At 41.8% G+C, this 17,945-nt stretch overlaps 1 protein-coding gene across 1 annotated transcript in view; it reads right to left on the minus strand.

The window, feature by feature from the left end:
- Positions 1-3,596: 3,596 nt before the first annotated feature.
- The window catches only part of LOC306703724 (E3 ubiquitin-protein ligase SH3RF3-like), an 83,005-nt gene continuing 68,656 nt past the window's right edge, over positions 3,597-17,945 (minus strand). Inside the window, exons 7-10 of the mRNA XM_079169781.1 lie at positions 15,252-15,517; positions 12,081-12,400; positions 4,910-5,274; positions 3,597-4,326 (exon numbers count right to left, since the gene is read on the minus strand). Of these exons, the coding sequence (XP_079025907.1) occupies positions 4,158-4,326; positions 4,910-5,274; positions 12,081-12,400; positions 15,252-15,517 (1,120 nt within the window). The 3' untranslated portion in view covers positions 3,597-4,157. The remainder of the gene's footprint in view (positions 4,327-4,909; positions 5,275-12,080; positions 12,401-15,251; positions 15,518-17,945) is intronic.

A 17,945-nucleotide genomic window follows, 5' to 3' on the forward strand; every position in this document is an offset into this window, starting at 1 on the left:
GATTCTCAGGATGAATCCTCCAAAGGGCAACTGTAAAATCTGGTGTAATGTGTTTGTTGTTCATCAGAGTACACAAGTGTATGCTACTGCCTCTCACTGTCTGTGTTATCTCCATTATAAAGCTGCGGGCAGATGCAAAAAAAAGGACATTGAAAATCTGTTTTTAAAACAAAGGCATTTATTGCGAAAAATGCACTTGACATGAAAAAACAATCAAATCAACCACGGGTCATCGGTACAAGACGATGCATAATGATCACATGGTAGAGAGCGCTGCATGGCCAGCGCAGAGCATGACTTCAATGGCACAAAAGGCCTATAAATATTCTGCACAATATAGAATAATATATATACTTTTTTTCTGTTTTCTTCGCCGTACCGCTGTTTTGAACCCGACTCAGTTGTGATGAGGCGTGAGTGTCCACGCCGCACCAAACGTTTTCATAAAGTTCCTTTTTTATGTAAAGAGCTACATACAGAGGCCCCCTCCCCATACACACACACACACACACACACACACACACATACACACACACACCATAACACACACACACAAGTATCCATAGGAACAAATATGGCCGACATCTAATTCAAGATGGCAGGGTGGGTGCTCAGGCTTCCTGGAAGGACAAAAAAAGGAAGTGGACAGTAATTTGCTATCAAATCCAATAATTAAAAAAAAATAATTGCATGTGCAATGTTTTGTGTTGAGTTCATGTCCGATGGGAATTACCACTGCTGTTGCTTGCTTGTTTCCAATTGTTCTCGAGAGGTATTTACAACCAGGAAGCTTGAGGCGAAAGACAAAGTGTACATCACGTAAATAAAAACACAAACGACATGTGTGAAACCAGCGGCTCAAGATATTCTATGTAAAGTGACCACTGTGGTTTTTATTCCTGATGTTTTGACGGTTGTAAACTCTCCTCCTCCTCACAGCATCGACCTTGTGAACACAAATTAAGACAGTCGGGATCCTGTGACCTCCGACACAGACGAGGACTTGTGCTTTAAGTTTGACTCAGTAGAAATTAGAGTCCTCTTTCCGGCGTACAAACAGATGAGGGAAAACCTTGCGAGGGCTTTTTGTGCAGAGCTGTTCTGGGATCTGCTGGTTGTTTTTGTGTCTCGGAGACAAACGAAGCAGAGCTGCGAGAAGAACAAGCAGCAGGCTCATTGTACCGATAAGAAGAGAGAACAAGTAAGAAAGAGACAAAAGACGGATTGGTCTGCCTGGTGTAAATACTGTGTGTGTGTGTTGGCATTTGTAGGCACTAGGATTTGACTGACAGGTTTTGAAGGCCAATGCACATATTTTTGGATTGAAGCTTCCAATAACTAATATCCAAAATTTGACATTTAGTTTTTGACCCTTTTCATCAAAAATAAACTGGATTTCTTTTTTTTTAGCTGAACTCAAACACGTAATTAAAAGCACCGCAGTTATCATAGTCTAGTACACTTGTGTGAAATTGTATTGAATAAGCAAAATTGACAAAATTGATCAATCAAACATTAAATTTGTAAAGAATCAAAGCGGCTGCTTCATATACATGATTCTAACCAAAAAGGCGATATTTGTCAGAATAGCCCTAGTTTGTTACGGCACGTTTGTGACGAAGATAAATCTAATTTGCAGTGTTTTTGGTTTCATCTGTTGCCCATACTGCACTGCCAGCAGCCAGAGGATGATTGCAGACCATGCTGTAATCACTTCAGTTCATTTCCATGTTTTTGTTCACTTTCCTTCACAGTTTAAGAGATCGAGTTCTTTTTCCCACAATCTAAAAATTGGGATAAAAACACATCAAACCTCAATGACAGGCCACCCCCACTTTAAGTTCAAGGTGAACATGAAAACATTAAAAATAACATTTTTTTTTTTACAATAAATAAAAGTTTGCTACTGCTCTTTCTCAGTAAGAAGTATTACACACAAAGGAATTACATGGGCACAAAAGAAAAGATCAATCATGTAACTACATTATCAGACCATGAATCTGGTGAGAGAAAACTTGTGGTATTAAACTGCATTGTTGAGTCAACACAATATCTGTGTTGTGCTTGTTTTGACTGCGGAGAGCTTGTAGTAAAGTCTCACGTCTGAGTGTTTATTCTGCATTCAACATATGGGAATAAGAAATGACTTAAGTTTCCAAACTGCTTTGACGCTGCAACATCTTGTTGACTCTGAGAAGCTTTTCATTGATGAAATTCAAGAAGAGCAGTAAGTTGTATTTTCCATCTAGAATTTTGTATTTCTATGTATGCATTTGTTTATTTATTCCTTTCTCGTGACATGAATGGTGTTCACCGAGAACATCGACGTGTGCTTGGCCAATGGCAGACTCTCACCTGGTTATGACCCAACTGGACATTTCTGTGCTCAGCCAATGAGTGAGCCTCACCCGTGTGCACATGGCCAGTAGTTGTTTGTGCTTCATTCTGGCTCAGTTCTTAAAAATAGCGGGTGATCTCTGTTCTTTCACTGATACATGTCCGGTGTTACTCTCTGACACACACACACACACGCGCGCACACACATACACACACAAACACACACAAACACACACACACAATCTCACACCGATAAACACACAGTTTTAGCAAGTCAAGCTCTGGGTTTTGCTGTGCTTCTATCTCCAGAAACAGGGAAACAAGGTAGATGGTTGTGGCTGGATGTAAACTAGACAAGCCGTGATCCACACTCACAAATTCACAAAGCGGACTGACTGTACACTCACTGAGGCCGTACAAAAATACTCGTCCGAGGTTGACAAGATCAGAGGAAAAGTTGTTGTCAAAGGTTGGCAGTTGTGTGATGAGAATCTTGTGTCTCTGCCTTCTGCCTTCAGGTGTTTTCCCGTCGACCGTACATTCGTCTGTGAGCATCGAATCCACAAACATTTGGTTTCACAATATTGCTGCAATCAAACCGAAAACTCTCGACGGTTAAGAAAAGGCTGAGTAAGAGTAATTACTGTCAGCAAGAGTGCATTGTATTTCTGATCTCTGGATTCGTTATTTTGTGTGATAAGTAGCACCGGAAATACCGTTTGTCAAATAAATAATTACTGAGTGTGTAAAATACTGTATGTGGAGTTATGGCAAGTTGTATTAAATATTACCAAGTGCATTCTTTGTCTCTCTAATCCCACATAAAAGATCAAAAGACAACTTTATCAATACAAATAAATTCGTTAGAGAGTTTGGCGTAACTTGTTTGTTTCTTCCTACATTCAGCAAACCAGTTAATTCAGTTGAACCCAAACGTGGGGGTCCGTAAAGGTCAAATTTTAAGTTAAAAACAGCTTAATGAATGTGTGTAAGTTATATAAATAGAAGAATGAGTCACCTAATTCATATTTCAACTTCTGTTTTGTGACAGATCATCACAGCATGACTAGTTTGGGACAACATCTATTTCAACATATATATATATATAAACAAAAAATATAATAATGCTACATGCATTGTTATTAACATATATTGAGTTGGTACGAAAAACAAATGCGCTTGTTGTCACAAACTAGACATGGAGATGTGCTTACAATGGTCCTGGACTGTAGGCTCACACGCTTCCCTCATCACCTGGCGGTACATCGACTCTTTTCAAACAAAGACAGCACCCAAATTCAATCTCTGAGGTCTCAGTGGAAAGCAGAGCTAATGCTTTTTGTGCTAGTGTTTGCTGGTGGATGATGCCAAGGAGGAGAACTGGGAGGCAAGGGTTTGTCTTTCTGTGCTCTTTGAGTCTGTGTGCCTTCAGTAGTCAACGTCATGGGTCCAACGAAGTCTGCTGGAGCCCCTCTGATACAAAGCTGGGCGAGAGACGGGAAAAGCTGCCCCGCTCCCTGTGTGGCTGGTCGAAGCCGGGGCTAGCTTTCCTGTATGTGTGTGTGTGTGTTTGAATTGGTTGGACCGATATAGGTTTCCGAAGACAATTACTATTTATGATGTTTTGTGCCAGTATTCAATAGATTTCAATTTGATAAAAGATTCTTGACAGAGTGAAGTTTTCTGTTGCAGTATCTGTCTTTAATCCGAAAGTATGATTCATGGAAACCAATGTCGGTCCATCCTTCGTGTGTGTGTGTGTGTTTTGCGACTCAGAAACAGGAACATTTTTTTTTGTTCTTTTGTCCACTTTTTCCAGTTCAGAAGCTCTCGACAAAGCTGCTGGGAAACAGGCCGGTCTGTCCTGTCCTCTGCAGGGTGCCTTTGTACCAGCCGTCCTCCCTCTTCTTGTAGACGAACACGACGTCCCCTTCCCGCAGCTCGATCTCCGCCTCGCTCTGAGGAGGGTAGGGCACCACCACACGATACCTGCCACACACAGACACAGTTGTAGCACACACACACACACACACACAACGGCGTGGACAACATCACATGCTGAAAGCATTTAACCAGTGCAGGTATGAGTGGAGACTCTCAGTGTGTTCCCAAGTATAGACAGCAGTGTGAATTATGGGTAAAAGGAAATATCGACTCTGAGATTCTCCGGAACCCGTCAATATGTTTAATGCATTTAGCATACCCTGCCTTATCAATGTATTTAAAATGTGATGTATGTGTGTGTGTGTGTGTGTGTGTGTTTGTGTGTGTATGAGAGCAGAGCTTGAGTCTTTAAGGCTACTGGGTTGTGTATTGTTGTACCACTCCGGGATAAAAAGTGTTGCTCCTGGGGGACCTTAGCTCACATATTGTGAGTAGGTATTAAAGCCCAGATGATGCAGAAAACAAGGACATGAATGGTGGCTTATAGGCTTCCAAGTCAAAACTATCACCTTTTTTTTTTTTAAGGTTATCAGCATTATTAAGAGCAAGATCATCATAATGTCATTATGTGTGGTTGTGTGTCTGTGTGTGTGTCTGTGTCTGGTTGTGTATGTGTGTGTGTGCCCACCTCTCTCTGGACAGGGGTTTGGGTTCAGGCCGGAGGGCCATCAGAGCGTTGACGGCGCGTGTCGCCGGAGGTGACATGGGGAAGTTGGTGTCCAGGGAACCGGACTTCCTGTGCAGGGGCTCCAGCCCAATGGCCCCCGCCATCTCACTCTCGATTGGACAGGAGCCGGCCCGCCCCTGTGACGCCATCGGACAGGAACCTGAGCGGGCGTGGTGGTGATGGTGGTGAGGGTGGTGGGCAGGGTCGGCACCATGACCAGCCAATGAGGGGTCGCGGGTGGGCGGGGAGGAGGGAGGTGAGCGAGTTTTCTTCTTGGCTGCCGCCCCCGACAAGAGCTTTAATAAGCCACCTGCTTTCCTCTCCTTCTGATGATGGATGGAGTTAATGCAGAGGATGAGGGAGATATAAGAGGAGATGGAGAGCAAATAAACACAGATGCCGGTGAGATATACAGGATTATAGGTTTCATAAAGCCTCTCTTGAAAAGTGACAAGATTGTAATGAAAATGGTGTTTGTGTAAACAATACCTCTACAGAATATTTTCTTTTCTTTTCTCGATATAAAAACCCCCACACAGAGCACAAATGCCCTCCTGACACATTAATCAAAAAACACATCTATGAAACAAATAGAAAAATATTTTCCTGTTGACTCCATCTGACACAAGGAATACCACTGATAATAAAAGCACATTTGTTTCATCAGAGGGCAGGCAGTGAAGCAAGGTGAGCTGTGTCTTTTCAATACTCATATGGACAGAGTCTTAAGAATTCGGAATGAGATATTTAATGTCTTTTTTATGCTGCTGCTTTGGTGCTTTGGTAACAGTGAGGTCATTCCTCTTTATAAATCAATTTTGCCTCCTTTAAACATCTCGGGATGTACACATATTTGCCTTTTTTCAGGGGGTTGGATGATCGATATCACTCTAAAGTCTGTACGCTAAATGTTGAGCTGGAGCCAGGAGATAATTAGCTTAGCATAAAGACTGTAGAGGAAGATACATGCTGTATCTACAGTTTATTCATCCCCCCCAGTACATCTGTGCAGCATATCTGCTGGTTGACTGCCAATCTCAGATTAAATGGCAACTTCCTGTAAAATCGCAAGTTGTTGTCTCGACATTTCTGTTTGTGTATGTATAAAACAAACAAGATACAACTTGTTAATAAGTGAGCTGTGGATGTAAGTGGTAGCTGGATTTTTTTGTGCTTTTTAAATGTTTTTAAATGTTGAACTAGTCCTTGAAACCAGTGTACGGACACATAATTGCATGGTAGGGCTGAGACTACAGAGCGAGTTCTCTGGGTCTCCCATACACAGGAAACCAAAAACAAAATCACCACAAATATGTGAGTTATAGGAGAACGGACAGATAAATTGCATCTTTTAGAACCAACAAAAAAAAAATCTTTTACATGGTAATGTCATGTGGGCTGATTTCTAAGAGCAGAACAAGTAGATTCGCATCAAAATGAAAGCGGCAGCTTGATTCTCCTCTGCTTCAACCTTCTGACCTTCACTCACGGCTCAGGGAGAAAACAAACAATGGTAATGGGAGTAGTTACTACTCTGATACGCAGAAAAGTAAGTAATGTTCACAGTATGAATGCCTGCTCAGCCACAATGCGTATTTTGAACAGACAGGTAGCAAAGTGGTCAGTTAACGATCCTTCAAGCTGAATACATGCGCGTCTACCGTCTACTGCGGTAGAATAATCCGTATTGATTGTAGAGAAAGTGTTTCTTAATCGCACCTGTCAAGGTAGAGTCACATTCTTCCATTCATGCTTCATTCATGCTTGATTATAGAAAGGCTGTACAACGCTGCCCATTCAGTCGGACTCAATGTGATACCAGGAGCACAACACAGTTATGTCTCTTCTGCCACTTGGCCTGATTTTACAGTCTCAGTCATGACACCGTGGATCAATACCGAGCATGCCTGAGCATAATTACATTTTTTTCTTTTTTTTTGGTCGATGCATGGAGCCTCCATATCAGCCCTGTCTCGCCCTCAGCCATCTGTTTCTTTTACACATGGGCTGCTGGATCAGGAATCTTTTTTAAAAATTTGTTTTCCATCAAGCGCTGACATTTTACGATGCTGTGATGGACAGTTGCAAACATGAACGCTAAAAAAGAAAATGAAAAAGCCACACTGGATGTTCAGTTATTATTTGTCTGGAAAGACTCTTAAGTCACAGCAGGGAACAGCAACCTTTTTCATATGAAGTGCCATTTTTTTATTTCCTTGTTAATCAGTGAGCCATGTCGACATTAACACTAACATTAAGTTTTGATTATGACACGTTAATCTCACACGGATCTGAGATTTTATTCCATCCATAATGACAACATACATAGCAACATTTAAAAGATTACAAAAATGTTTCTCTCCCATAATCAGGACATTGTAATTATATATGAGAGCACTTTACAAGCAGGCTGCAATCTGAGTTGAAATCATTAACCCTACCAACCTTCCACCAATCTTGTTCATCAGCAATACATTTAACCAATTCAGCAAAGAAGGCAACGAGTTCTAGCCAATCGAACGCAGAATGGGACGGTTCTTCACAGAGCGCGGGTGAGAAAAAAAAAAAAAACTACTTTAAATAACAGGCCGCCAACTGCCATGGCTGTGAAAGAGGACATTTTGGCAAGCAGAGAGAAGAAGGTTATGCGAGGTATCAGAACAAAGCTCTTTTCTGAAAGATTTTCTGTTGTCAGGTTCAGGTGTTTGTTTATGTGTGTGTGTGAGCCCTCAGCTCCCACCACCTGAACATGTAAAGACTTTCTTTGTGTTAGTCACAGTTGCTCACATTTTAAGTGCAAACCTTGTGACTTTGATCATTAATGGTTAATGAGTTCTCTCTGCCGTCTTCACATCTCTTTTTTATCTCCTTTGCTCCAGTTTCTGAACCAACAGTGAGAGCTCATCTTGAGATAATCGTAATCATTAATCTTAATCTTTAATCAATGCAAAGGAAAAATTTACATTTTTTAGATATATCTATATATTTATTTAGCACTCATATTTCCACCCAGCTGTCAAACCAAATGTGCAAGCCTTTCGAGTTGGCTCCGTCTTACAGTCAACTACTGAACTAGGTTCAAAGCTAACCGGCCTGCGCTTCATGACTGCTGTAAAAAAGCTGTCAGAAAAGATGGAGGCGATCAAAGTGATAATCTGTCAGAGGAAAAGCCAGACCTCAGGAAAACAGAAAACACAGCACTGCAGAAAGTTTTCTGAAAGGAACGACAGAGTACACCTACTATGGCTTTTGTTAAAAATATAAAACAACGGCCATGACAAAATTCCAAAAGCTCAAGTTAACCTTGTAATAGTAAAATAGTTTGTCTTTTCTGACTAAACCTAAAAATATTACCATGACGGTAATATAAAAGAGAAAAGCAGCAAATACGCATGTTTGAGGATTAAAGCAACACATATTTGGTATTTTTCCTTGATAAATGATAAATGATTTTACAAAGTGTTGATGATAGTTTTTCTGTTGATCAACTAATCAGTTATTGGTCCAGCAGTGGTTATCCTACAACTTTATTTGGACACTTTAATAAAGTAATATACACTCACAGTTTAGGCACTGGGCATTACTGAGAATTAGAAACATCTTATAAAAAAACGGTGATGGGACTTTCTGCAATTTGGTAGAAATCTAAACAGACAGAATATCACAAAAAAATGCCTCCAACAACCAGACTCACACTGACAAAGGACACTGTTTCCAAATTATTGGTATAAGTGACAAAAGACGTTTGTAATATCTGATCAAAGTCAAATAATTACAGAGGGTCTTAATGACCAGTCTTAGTCATATAGACATGAGACAGCAAAGAAAAAACAAAGGACAGAGCAAGAGAGGCTGTATAAACCCTTTGACTCAGCAGACCCAAAATAAACAGCATTCCTTTCTCCTGCACTCCAATACCTGAGCTTTATGTGTATTTCCCTAAATACAAAGACTTGATCATTTCTCCCAGGATTAGAAACGTGTAAATCAAACAATGCTCACTGTCTGGAGTGTACACATAACATATTCCACCGCTTTGGAGACATAGATTCCCTTCCTGTCATGCAAGTAAAGCTTGTTTGAATTTTAATTTGGGAGAGGGAGGAGAAGATGGAGTGGAAAATAAAGATGAAGAGAAGGGGAGAAAGGGGTGAGATACAGAGGGAGAAAGGAAAGGACAGGGAGGGACTCAGAGAGGGAAAGAGGCGGAGGAGAGGACAGAAAGAAAGGAGAGGAAAGGAGGAAAGCAGGGAGGACAGAGAGAACAGAGAGATCGAGAAAGAGAGAAGGAAGGGAGGAGGTGGGACTGAAAGCAGCAGACAAAAAATGAATAATTGCTCCCTCTCCTCTTTCATCTGGAGGCTTAAAGGCTTAATCTGCCTCCCGTGTGTGTACGCACGCCTGTGTGTGTGTGTGTGTCTGAGTACACGAGTCAAGCTGCTGCTGAACCACCAGGTGGCAGCATGCACTCACAATTTAATCCGTTACACAATCTAAATCTAATTTAGGACCAGAGGAGTGCCTTGCTCTGCAGCACACGGGCAGGACAGTGTTTTCCTCCGTCCTCTTTGTTCGTTTTACATACTGGTACACAAATAAATAGCATTTATCTAGAATCCAGTGTTGAAGCCATTGATAAAGGCAGGTTTTGAGTTTAACCTTTCAGAAACGCAGAGGCCTTACGATATTCAGGGTTGAGAGAAATGATGCACTGAACCACAGTTTCTGTCCACCCCCCATGGGGGGGATCATGGTAACTCCATATTTTTCTTGATGTTATTGTCTAAACTCAAAGCCGTTAATACTTTACAGTCAAACATAGTCTCTCAAGACATTTTGAGACTCTCTTCTGGACCCACTGAAATTCTACAGGCTCTTCTGACAGCATCTCAGTTGGCAGCTGCCCTGCACGCGCAGACTTCTTGGAAACGCTCTCGCAAACACATCTCAATGTCCAACGTGATATGTGTCTGGGACGCTGGCTGCATGCGCTCCAGACAGTGTGACAGTGTGTCGAACAGAGATTACCCTAACTGTGTCTGCCAGACAGTTATCATAGCTGCTTCATCGTTTCCTCCGTAACAAAGACTGACTCTGTGCAGCCTCGTCGCCACCCTGACTTCAAACCTGCTGTTGCTGCTCTGCCAGGCTCAAAGCCACAAAGGTAAGTGCTGTGAACGAGGGTTAAGCTGACATTTTATAAAGGGATACTACGATATAATATTTTGGGACAGAGGCTGACAACAGTTGATTAATTGTGCCAATACACAGTATCTTAAAAGTGTATCTACTAGCTAAAAACTAAAAACAGAGATGTATTCTGCTTTTCCTCAATAATCTTAATCTTGTCAGTCAGTAAAAGCTTCCGAAACAGCATTTAGATCATAATTGGAAGCTACAACTACAGCCAAATCCATATTGAGAGGTTGTTTTGGGTAGAGTAGCAGCTTATTTAGTCTGAGTAAGGCAGGTTGTCACTAGCAAACTAGAATGAATTTGAAATAACAAAAAAACAACAACACATTTTGTACTAAGACGAGAGCATTCTTTAATATCAGAATGACAGTTGGAGCACTTTAACTGCCCTGTTCCAACTTTTATGAGACATATTCAGTATATGAGTAATAAAGCTGAATCCGGTTCGAGCCATCTTTGAGGGTGACGATGTAAACAAGCCCGCTGCCTGCTGTTCCATAGTCAATGAGCTGTTTGTCAGCTAGCCATAGATTAGCTGTCCCAGACAGTGGAGCCAACAGTGAAACAAATGGAGCTGAGACAGATGCAAGCTTTCGGTGCCATCCTTCACTGTCAGTGCAGCCCGATTTAACATCCACAGCTTTACCGCGGCAGATCTCACAACATAAGATGGCATTCAGCATTTGTGCCAGATGCCTGGGTGAATGACACTTGCTGAGGTAGGAGAGGAATTCTGGCACATCATACACACACACACAACAGATTTTCACCCAAAGCCATGTGAAGTTTGGAAGACTAAACACCTTTTTTTAAGCTGAGGTGGTGTTAAAGTTAATCAAGTTAATTAAAAAAGGTATGGTGAGTTGTATCTACAGGATGACTGAAACATCGGGAATCAAAGGAAGTAGTGGCACTATGTAATGTTTCCTTTCACATTTTCTTTTTTAATAGATATATACTATTTGTGCACTATAGCTGAGTGAGTGCTATGAAACAGGAAGGATTGTGTTCTTTTAACGGAGGTGTTGACTTTCACAGACTCAATATTTGTTTTGTGATATTGAATTCGCTGCTCGGAAAACAACAGTTGCCTGAATAGAGATATTGTCATCAATAATGAGAGATTTAGAGCTGAAACAATTACTTGAATAACCAATTAGTCGACAGACAGAAAATTAACCTGAAAGAATTGTGATAATCAATCACCTCTGTCATTTTTTAAGCAACAATATCAATTGTTCCATAGTTCTAATTTCTCAGCTGTGAGGAGCTGCTGCGGTAGTAAATCAATACTTTTTGGAGCGTTGATCGGACAAAATAAGCTATTTGAAGAAACCGAGTGGGGCTTTAGAAAACTGTAATTCTAAATGAATCAATGAATCAAGAAAACAATAATACGATTACACAATAATTAAAATAATCGCTAGCTGCACCCTTCGACAGAAGGCTGTGATCTTATTTAATTGAAATGAAATATGAATTAAAATATGTTGAAACAATCAGTATTCAAAGAGTTTTAAGACCCCGTTTAGCCACAATCTGTCTTCTCTTTATGTACTGGCGTGAGTGATATCTTATAATTCCCTCTGTGTGAATTTACTGCATTCAGCTCTTGATTATGCATGTGGTGAAAATAATAGAAGTTGCATTGTAGAAGCAAGACATCTAATTATTCCATTAGAGAAAACGTGCTCCTTGCTCTCATTTCTCGAAACACATAAAATCTTTTGTATGCAAATCTGGTTAATTGAGGCAACTGCTGGTGGAGATTTCAGTATCTATTTGACCCTCTTGCTCCTACATCCGCAGAGGATTGTGGGTCAGAATAGCCGGTAAAGCATGCTGGCTTGCATACTGCAGAATGAGACCGGATGCGGTAATAATTAACCCTAAGATAAAATGTGCTTTATTAGTTGTTCGTGAGGATGAGGCTCACCTTCTCTGGTTTAGGCGCGAGGACGCCTTGGCTATGGGAGGGGCCCGGCGATGGCGGATGCAGTGGACTGGCTGGGTCCCCGTTGAGGAGCGCCGCCGACACGTTGGGAGGCGTGAGGCAGGAGAGAGCGGATGAGAGGGGGAGGAGGGGCCGTGAGGCGGGAGAGGAGAGGGGTGAGGGCCCGAGGCTGGGTCCCGGAGACACCATGGAGTGAGGACGACCCGATTGGCCGGAGCAGCGTGAGGGGGAGGAACTCTGAGGACGCAGCGGGGAAAGGGCCACTGTGGGGCGCTCGGGGCTTCCAGCAGGAGGACTGTGGACTGAAACAGACAGAAATACACGTGCGTTATTATAATTGAGAGAAACCTATAATGAGTGCAGTCATCACTAGTCCTGAGAGGGGACATGGCAATCATTTTGGAGTACTCAATATCTAAGGAGAGATATGGTATCAAAATAATCATAGTAAAAAAACGACTTTGGTCTGAAGGCAATATTATACAAACAAATGCACTTAAAGAGGCGATCCCTGGTTCCGGCAAGATCCACCCTATTAGAGGATTTTGTGCAAACTTTAGACTACACTAATGTTTAAAGAAATATACTGGGTAAAGCAAAATGCAATTACTTGGCACACTGTTCTGCTTAAGTCTTAAATGCTTCAGTAAAGGCTGCTGGAGTCTAACTCCACATACAGTTCACTTATTGAAAAGTGTGGAGTCTTCTAAGCGTCTTCAAATCACCTCAGTTGTACATTTATGGTCCGACTAAAACCCACAAACTAGGGCCAATCTGAGAGGATGAGTTATAAAATAACAATCACCTTGCTAAAATGTGATTATGTTATACTGTGAATAACCAAAGCTCAAGGCTCGAGGCCCTAACTGCAAAAAACAGGCTGAGATGTCCTGAGTTTTAGAACATTTTTCTCAGCCATCAATTTGAATGAGGTCATTTGCTGCTCATGAGAATAAGTACACAGAAATACACACCCACATAAACATAGACGCATGTACATGCACTCCCATTAACATACACGCACGCACACATACACACACACACACACACACACACACACACACACACACACACACACACACACACACACACACACACCTACACACACACAAACACACACACACACAGGGTTGGTAGCCACCTGCTCTTCTACACTGCAGTACTCAGGCAGCAATCCATAGAGAGGCGCACTGGTCATGTGATAAAACCACTAAACGCCAGAACTATGCACATACTTTATTTTGTAATGGAGACCAGATGCGTGTATGTGTGTGTGTGTCTGTTTGTGTGTATGTGAGAGTGAAAGAGGGAGAGAAAAACAGAGGGAGAAAAGGGAAGAGGTGGACGGAGAGAGGCATGAAGCTCTGTCATTACGCCTCCATAAAACAAAAAGCACAGTGATGTCATTCAGCTGTGTTGGGTAGTCAGTGTGTGCTCATTTGTGTATGTGGGTGGGTGTGCACATGTCTGTGTGTGTGTTATTCTTGGTTGTGTTCTCACAGTGTCTAATCTTCAGCCTTCCAAAGGAAATGGTCACCATTATTTTCTCAGGAGGGGGAAAGAAAGCATGCAAAGGGAAAGAAAAAAGGGATTGTGGAGAGATGAATAGACTCTGAGTGGAGAACAAGGTTGATAGGATCTAGACCTTGTACAGACACAGGTGTGTGTGTGTGTGTGTGTGTGTGTGTGCGTTTGTGTTGGTGAGTGTGTGCATAGCAGGCACAAACAGTACCACCGAGTAATCAGAGCTCTTCGTAGTGTCTATGTGTGCAGACTGTATGAGCACAGTTTGTACGTTGGAGTGCATGTGTTTGGGCTAAAGTGTGAGTTGCAGTATGTTCTTGTAACTATTCTCCAATAATAGCTTATGTTCAGTGATGATTCAGTGGGCTTGTATAGAGCAGGGGAAGTAAGAGTGGTGATGGGTGCATAGTATTTTCTGCCAAAAACAGTATTACATGCAAGTTTTCTTTTTTTTTATTGCAAAATTGTTCTCAGCATGATGGGTCGGTGGTTACGACTGTCACCTCATTGCAAGCATTCACCTGCCTCTGGGTTCTCGGTGTGTTTTTCTTCCAACAGTCCAAAGACATGCAGGTTAAAGCCGTCCTCGGGGCCTTTCGGGGTTTAAGACGCTGACAGTATAATTGCAATGCCCCCGGTTCGGGTTGCATGTCACCCCTCATCTCTCTTCCCTCACTTCCTATCCCCTCAGTACTGTCTTTCCTTTCTTCTAAAGGCAAAAGTGCCGGAAACAAATGCATCACTCTTTTTGAGCCCTGTGATGGTTGTCGAAAAGTGATGAATGGAAAAAAAGTTAAGATTTGAATTGTAATTCAAAAGAGATATGATGCATATGCCATATTGATATACAACAAACATCCGCTTCATGGCCAAAAATGCGAGTTCACATTCTTGAGTGTACTCTTCGTCTGGTTTTGGAATGTTTGAAAATGTTATGATAGTATGATTTAAATGCTCAAATGTAGAGAAACATTTGGCCGTGTGCTGTATTTGAATGCCACTAACTGGATCTCATCCTGCTCATTCATTTTGGATATTCACTGATCAATATTCTATTATTCTGTAATAAGAGACTAAGAGGATAAACTGCTGCAAGATGCACGATCTGCACTCTGCTCCTTTAAGCCTGTAGGCTGGTAAAGAGTCTTATCGCACAGAGGGATATTGCAGAGAATGGCATGAAACATACCAGACACAGACACATATCCATGTAAGTAAATACTTTCTTTTCACTTGCGTAACATTTCTCTGGAGGGATGCAACACGATGCGCCTCTCCTTTCACATGGTCCCATATTGGGAGGCTTTAATGTGGCTGCTTCTGTTGCGGAATAGCAGGATGTTTGTTTGTAGCTCAACTTGTGAGTCAGTCAGTTCTCAGTCATGTCTGTCTTGAGTGCCTCTTTGGGAAGAAGATAATAAATTGTTTCTTTACTATGATATGTTGGGGCTGTGCCATTATGTGAATCAGTGAATATGTGATCCGGATCGATCAATAGACTGTTAAAACAGGAACAAAACTGAAAACAGATGCTTCTGAATGTTTAATGGATCCGGTGCTCAATGATTAAACCCATTATGTGTATTTGTAACATTGTGTGTGTGTGTGTGTGTGTACGTTTCTGCTTACCGAGCTGCATTGAGGTGCGTGCCTGGTTAACCGTATGCTGACTGGAGCGCAGGCAGTTCTTCAGCTGGGCGGCGGCAGTTTGCGGCGAGGAGGCGGGACTGGTGTTGTTCACAGAGTTTACCAGCGGGGTGGAGGGACGAGACGAAGAGGGCCCCGGGGACCCTGGGGACGAAGGGTCGGAGATTTTACCACCCCCACTGCCTCCTCCTCCACCTACTGGACTGGACAAAGACGATCCCCGAGAAGAACCGACTCCAAACGGAGCCCTGCAGAGGAGAGAGGAGTGAGGGGTATTGGTATTATTTCTGCTTTTGTCAGCCCTAATCACATGTTTTAATAAAAAAAGTATGTTGCTTTATATTGCTTGTGTTAACCACAGACCTTATGTGAGGCAGTCTAACCAAAAAGCCATTCAAAAAACCCATCAAGGGAACTAGAGAGGCAAAAATGCTAACTCATATCTGGGGTTTAGGACACCTTCCTGCAGCACTCTATTATACCTGCTTATGGTGTGACCGTGTTGATGTTAGCATGTAGCTCAAAGCAAAGCTGTGCCTGAGTACACCCGCACGTAGCATGGCTGTAGAGTCTTAGTCTTGTTTAGTTTGTTAAAAGACAGTATGTTGTCCATAATAGCAGAGCAGAAGGGACAAACAGCCCTATAAACCTCCATCAATGTTAGTGATTTCAGTTTTATTATCTAACCAGTGGATCAGCATGACTTAATGTCCTACTACTGTAACATATATGGAGCTGCAGGCTGCTCAAGCTCCAGTCTGCAGAGTGCTGAATGGCAGAACAGTGAGCTGAACATTATTGACTCGGCGGTATTCACACTCTTATGGCCGCCCATTGACTTCCTGTCATGCACATACAGAGTTATGGCTTTCTCTGTGTGTGTGCTGCATGCCATTCACAGATTCTTTGAATCAAGGTTTTCTATGGACAACACATGGACTGCTTATTGTTTCCACATTGTGAGTCTCTCTTTTTTTGCCCGATTTGGAGTTCCGGCTCGTGTGATCATCCTAGGACTAGATGGTCTCTAGTCTTTAGTTGCTATCAGTAACTTTTAAGACTTAAAACTATTTTATAAGAGAAGACAATCATCTTCAACACCAAACATCCTCACGAAGCAGCATGTATGCCGCTATAACATGTTAAAAATCTCAAATGAATCCAGGATAACTACAATCCAAACGCATTCGTGAATTCTAATATGGAATCTGATCAAGTCAAATAATGTGTATTTGTATCAATCATTATAATAAATTCCACAACAAATATGTAAATATCAAAATTGCATTTCAAACAGGCTGTTTGTCAGTCTGTATCGGTCTAACTCAACAATGTATGCTCGTGCATGTGTGCGTGCATGTGTGCGTGTATGTGTGGGCATCTTTGGCAGCCTCTCATTATCATATTGAAACATTTCTGAGCTGCACTGCAGACAAAGGAGGGGGGGGGGGGTAAGGAAGGGGGAGGGAGGGAGGGAGGGGGAAGGAGAGAGTATGCTTGCGTAAAAATAACAAATTGCCTCTCATTTGATTACTGGCCTGTCCTGCCTCTCTCTCTTTCTCTCTCTCTCTCAGATTGCATAACTGCAGAATATGAAGCAGCCATTCATATCAAGTGCAGAGAGACACCTGCTGTTTTTGCTGCCGTTTCATCTCGTTGTAGCATTTCCTCTTTAAATGCCTCACTGTTGCTTTCTCGTACTATCTTTTATTTCAATTTCTTTCCATCTTTCTACGACTCCTTCTACCTTTCTCGCAATTTCTTTCTCTGTCCCTTTCGGTCTTTTGTGCTTTTCCTCCACTCAACCTTCCCGTCTATCCTGCAGTACCATATCTTTCTTTTCATCCTCTCATTATCTCTCTCTCCCTCATCTTATATTTTCTTCATATTTCTATTATTCTAATTCTCCTTTGCTTTCATTTTCTTCCTCTCTCTCTCTCTGCATCATGGAGCAGAATACAGATTAGATAAACAGCCACTGCAAATGTTTTCACGCATACAGGAATAATGAGGGTTATTAAATTGCCAAATATGATTTCAGTACACAATATTTTTTTTGTTTTATTTTGTTTTAACAGCTACGAATAACAGTGTTTCGGATGGCAAAAGTAACAATGATGATGATGATGAAAATCATGATGATGACGATAGTGATCTACAATGTGGTAGTCCAACATTACAAAGACAGAGCCAGTATCATCTGACTGATGCTATGTATGTTAGATTGTATTTAAATCAAATTAGAAATACCTCAGGTTCGCTATTTCTATTATTTAGTTAGATTTTCACAAAAAACAACAGAAAACCCATTTTCCAAAAGGGATGGATGGGTAAAACTGACTTTCACATGTGTTTTTATTCTAATTCACACTGTAAAAACTGTTTTAGAAAAGAGTTCACAGTGGTTTACAGTCCCTTCCAGGTATGTACTTCTCAGAATGTGCTGTCGCTGGTGTGACCAAATCATTTTGTTCATTTTGGTGAAAGCAAAGTCCTGACAGTGCACAGTGGGGAGCAGAGGCTGAAGCAGGAAGAATACAATATGCCTTCGCCAACTCAAGCCTCCAAAACGTTGCTTTTTGGGGCGTGCTTTTGTGACACGAGGCAGCGTAAGTACACAAAAACACGAGTGCGATTACATGCCATCACAGGCAAATTACACTGCTCAGTCCGATC

The sequence above is a fragment of the Pholis gunnellus genome, assembly GCF_910591455.1.
Source record: "Pholis gunnellus genome assembly, chromosome: 12".
Lineage (NCBI taxonomy): Eukaryota > Metazoa > Chordata > Actinopteri > Perciformes > Pholidae > Pholis > Pholis gunnellus.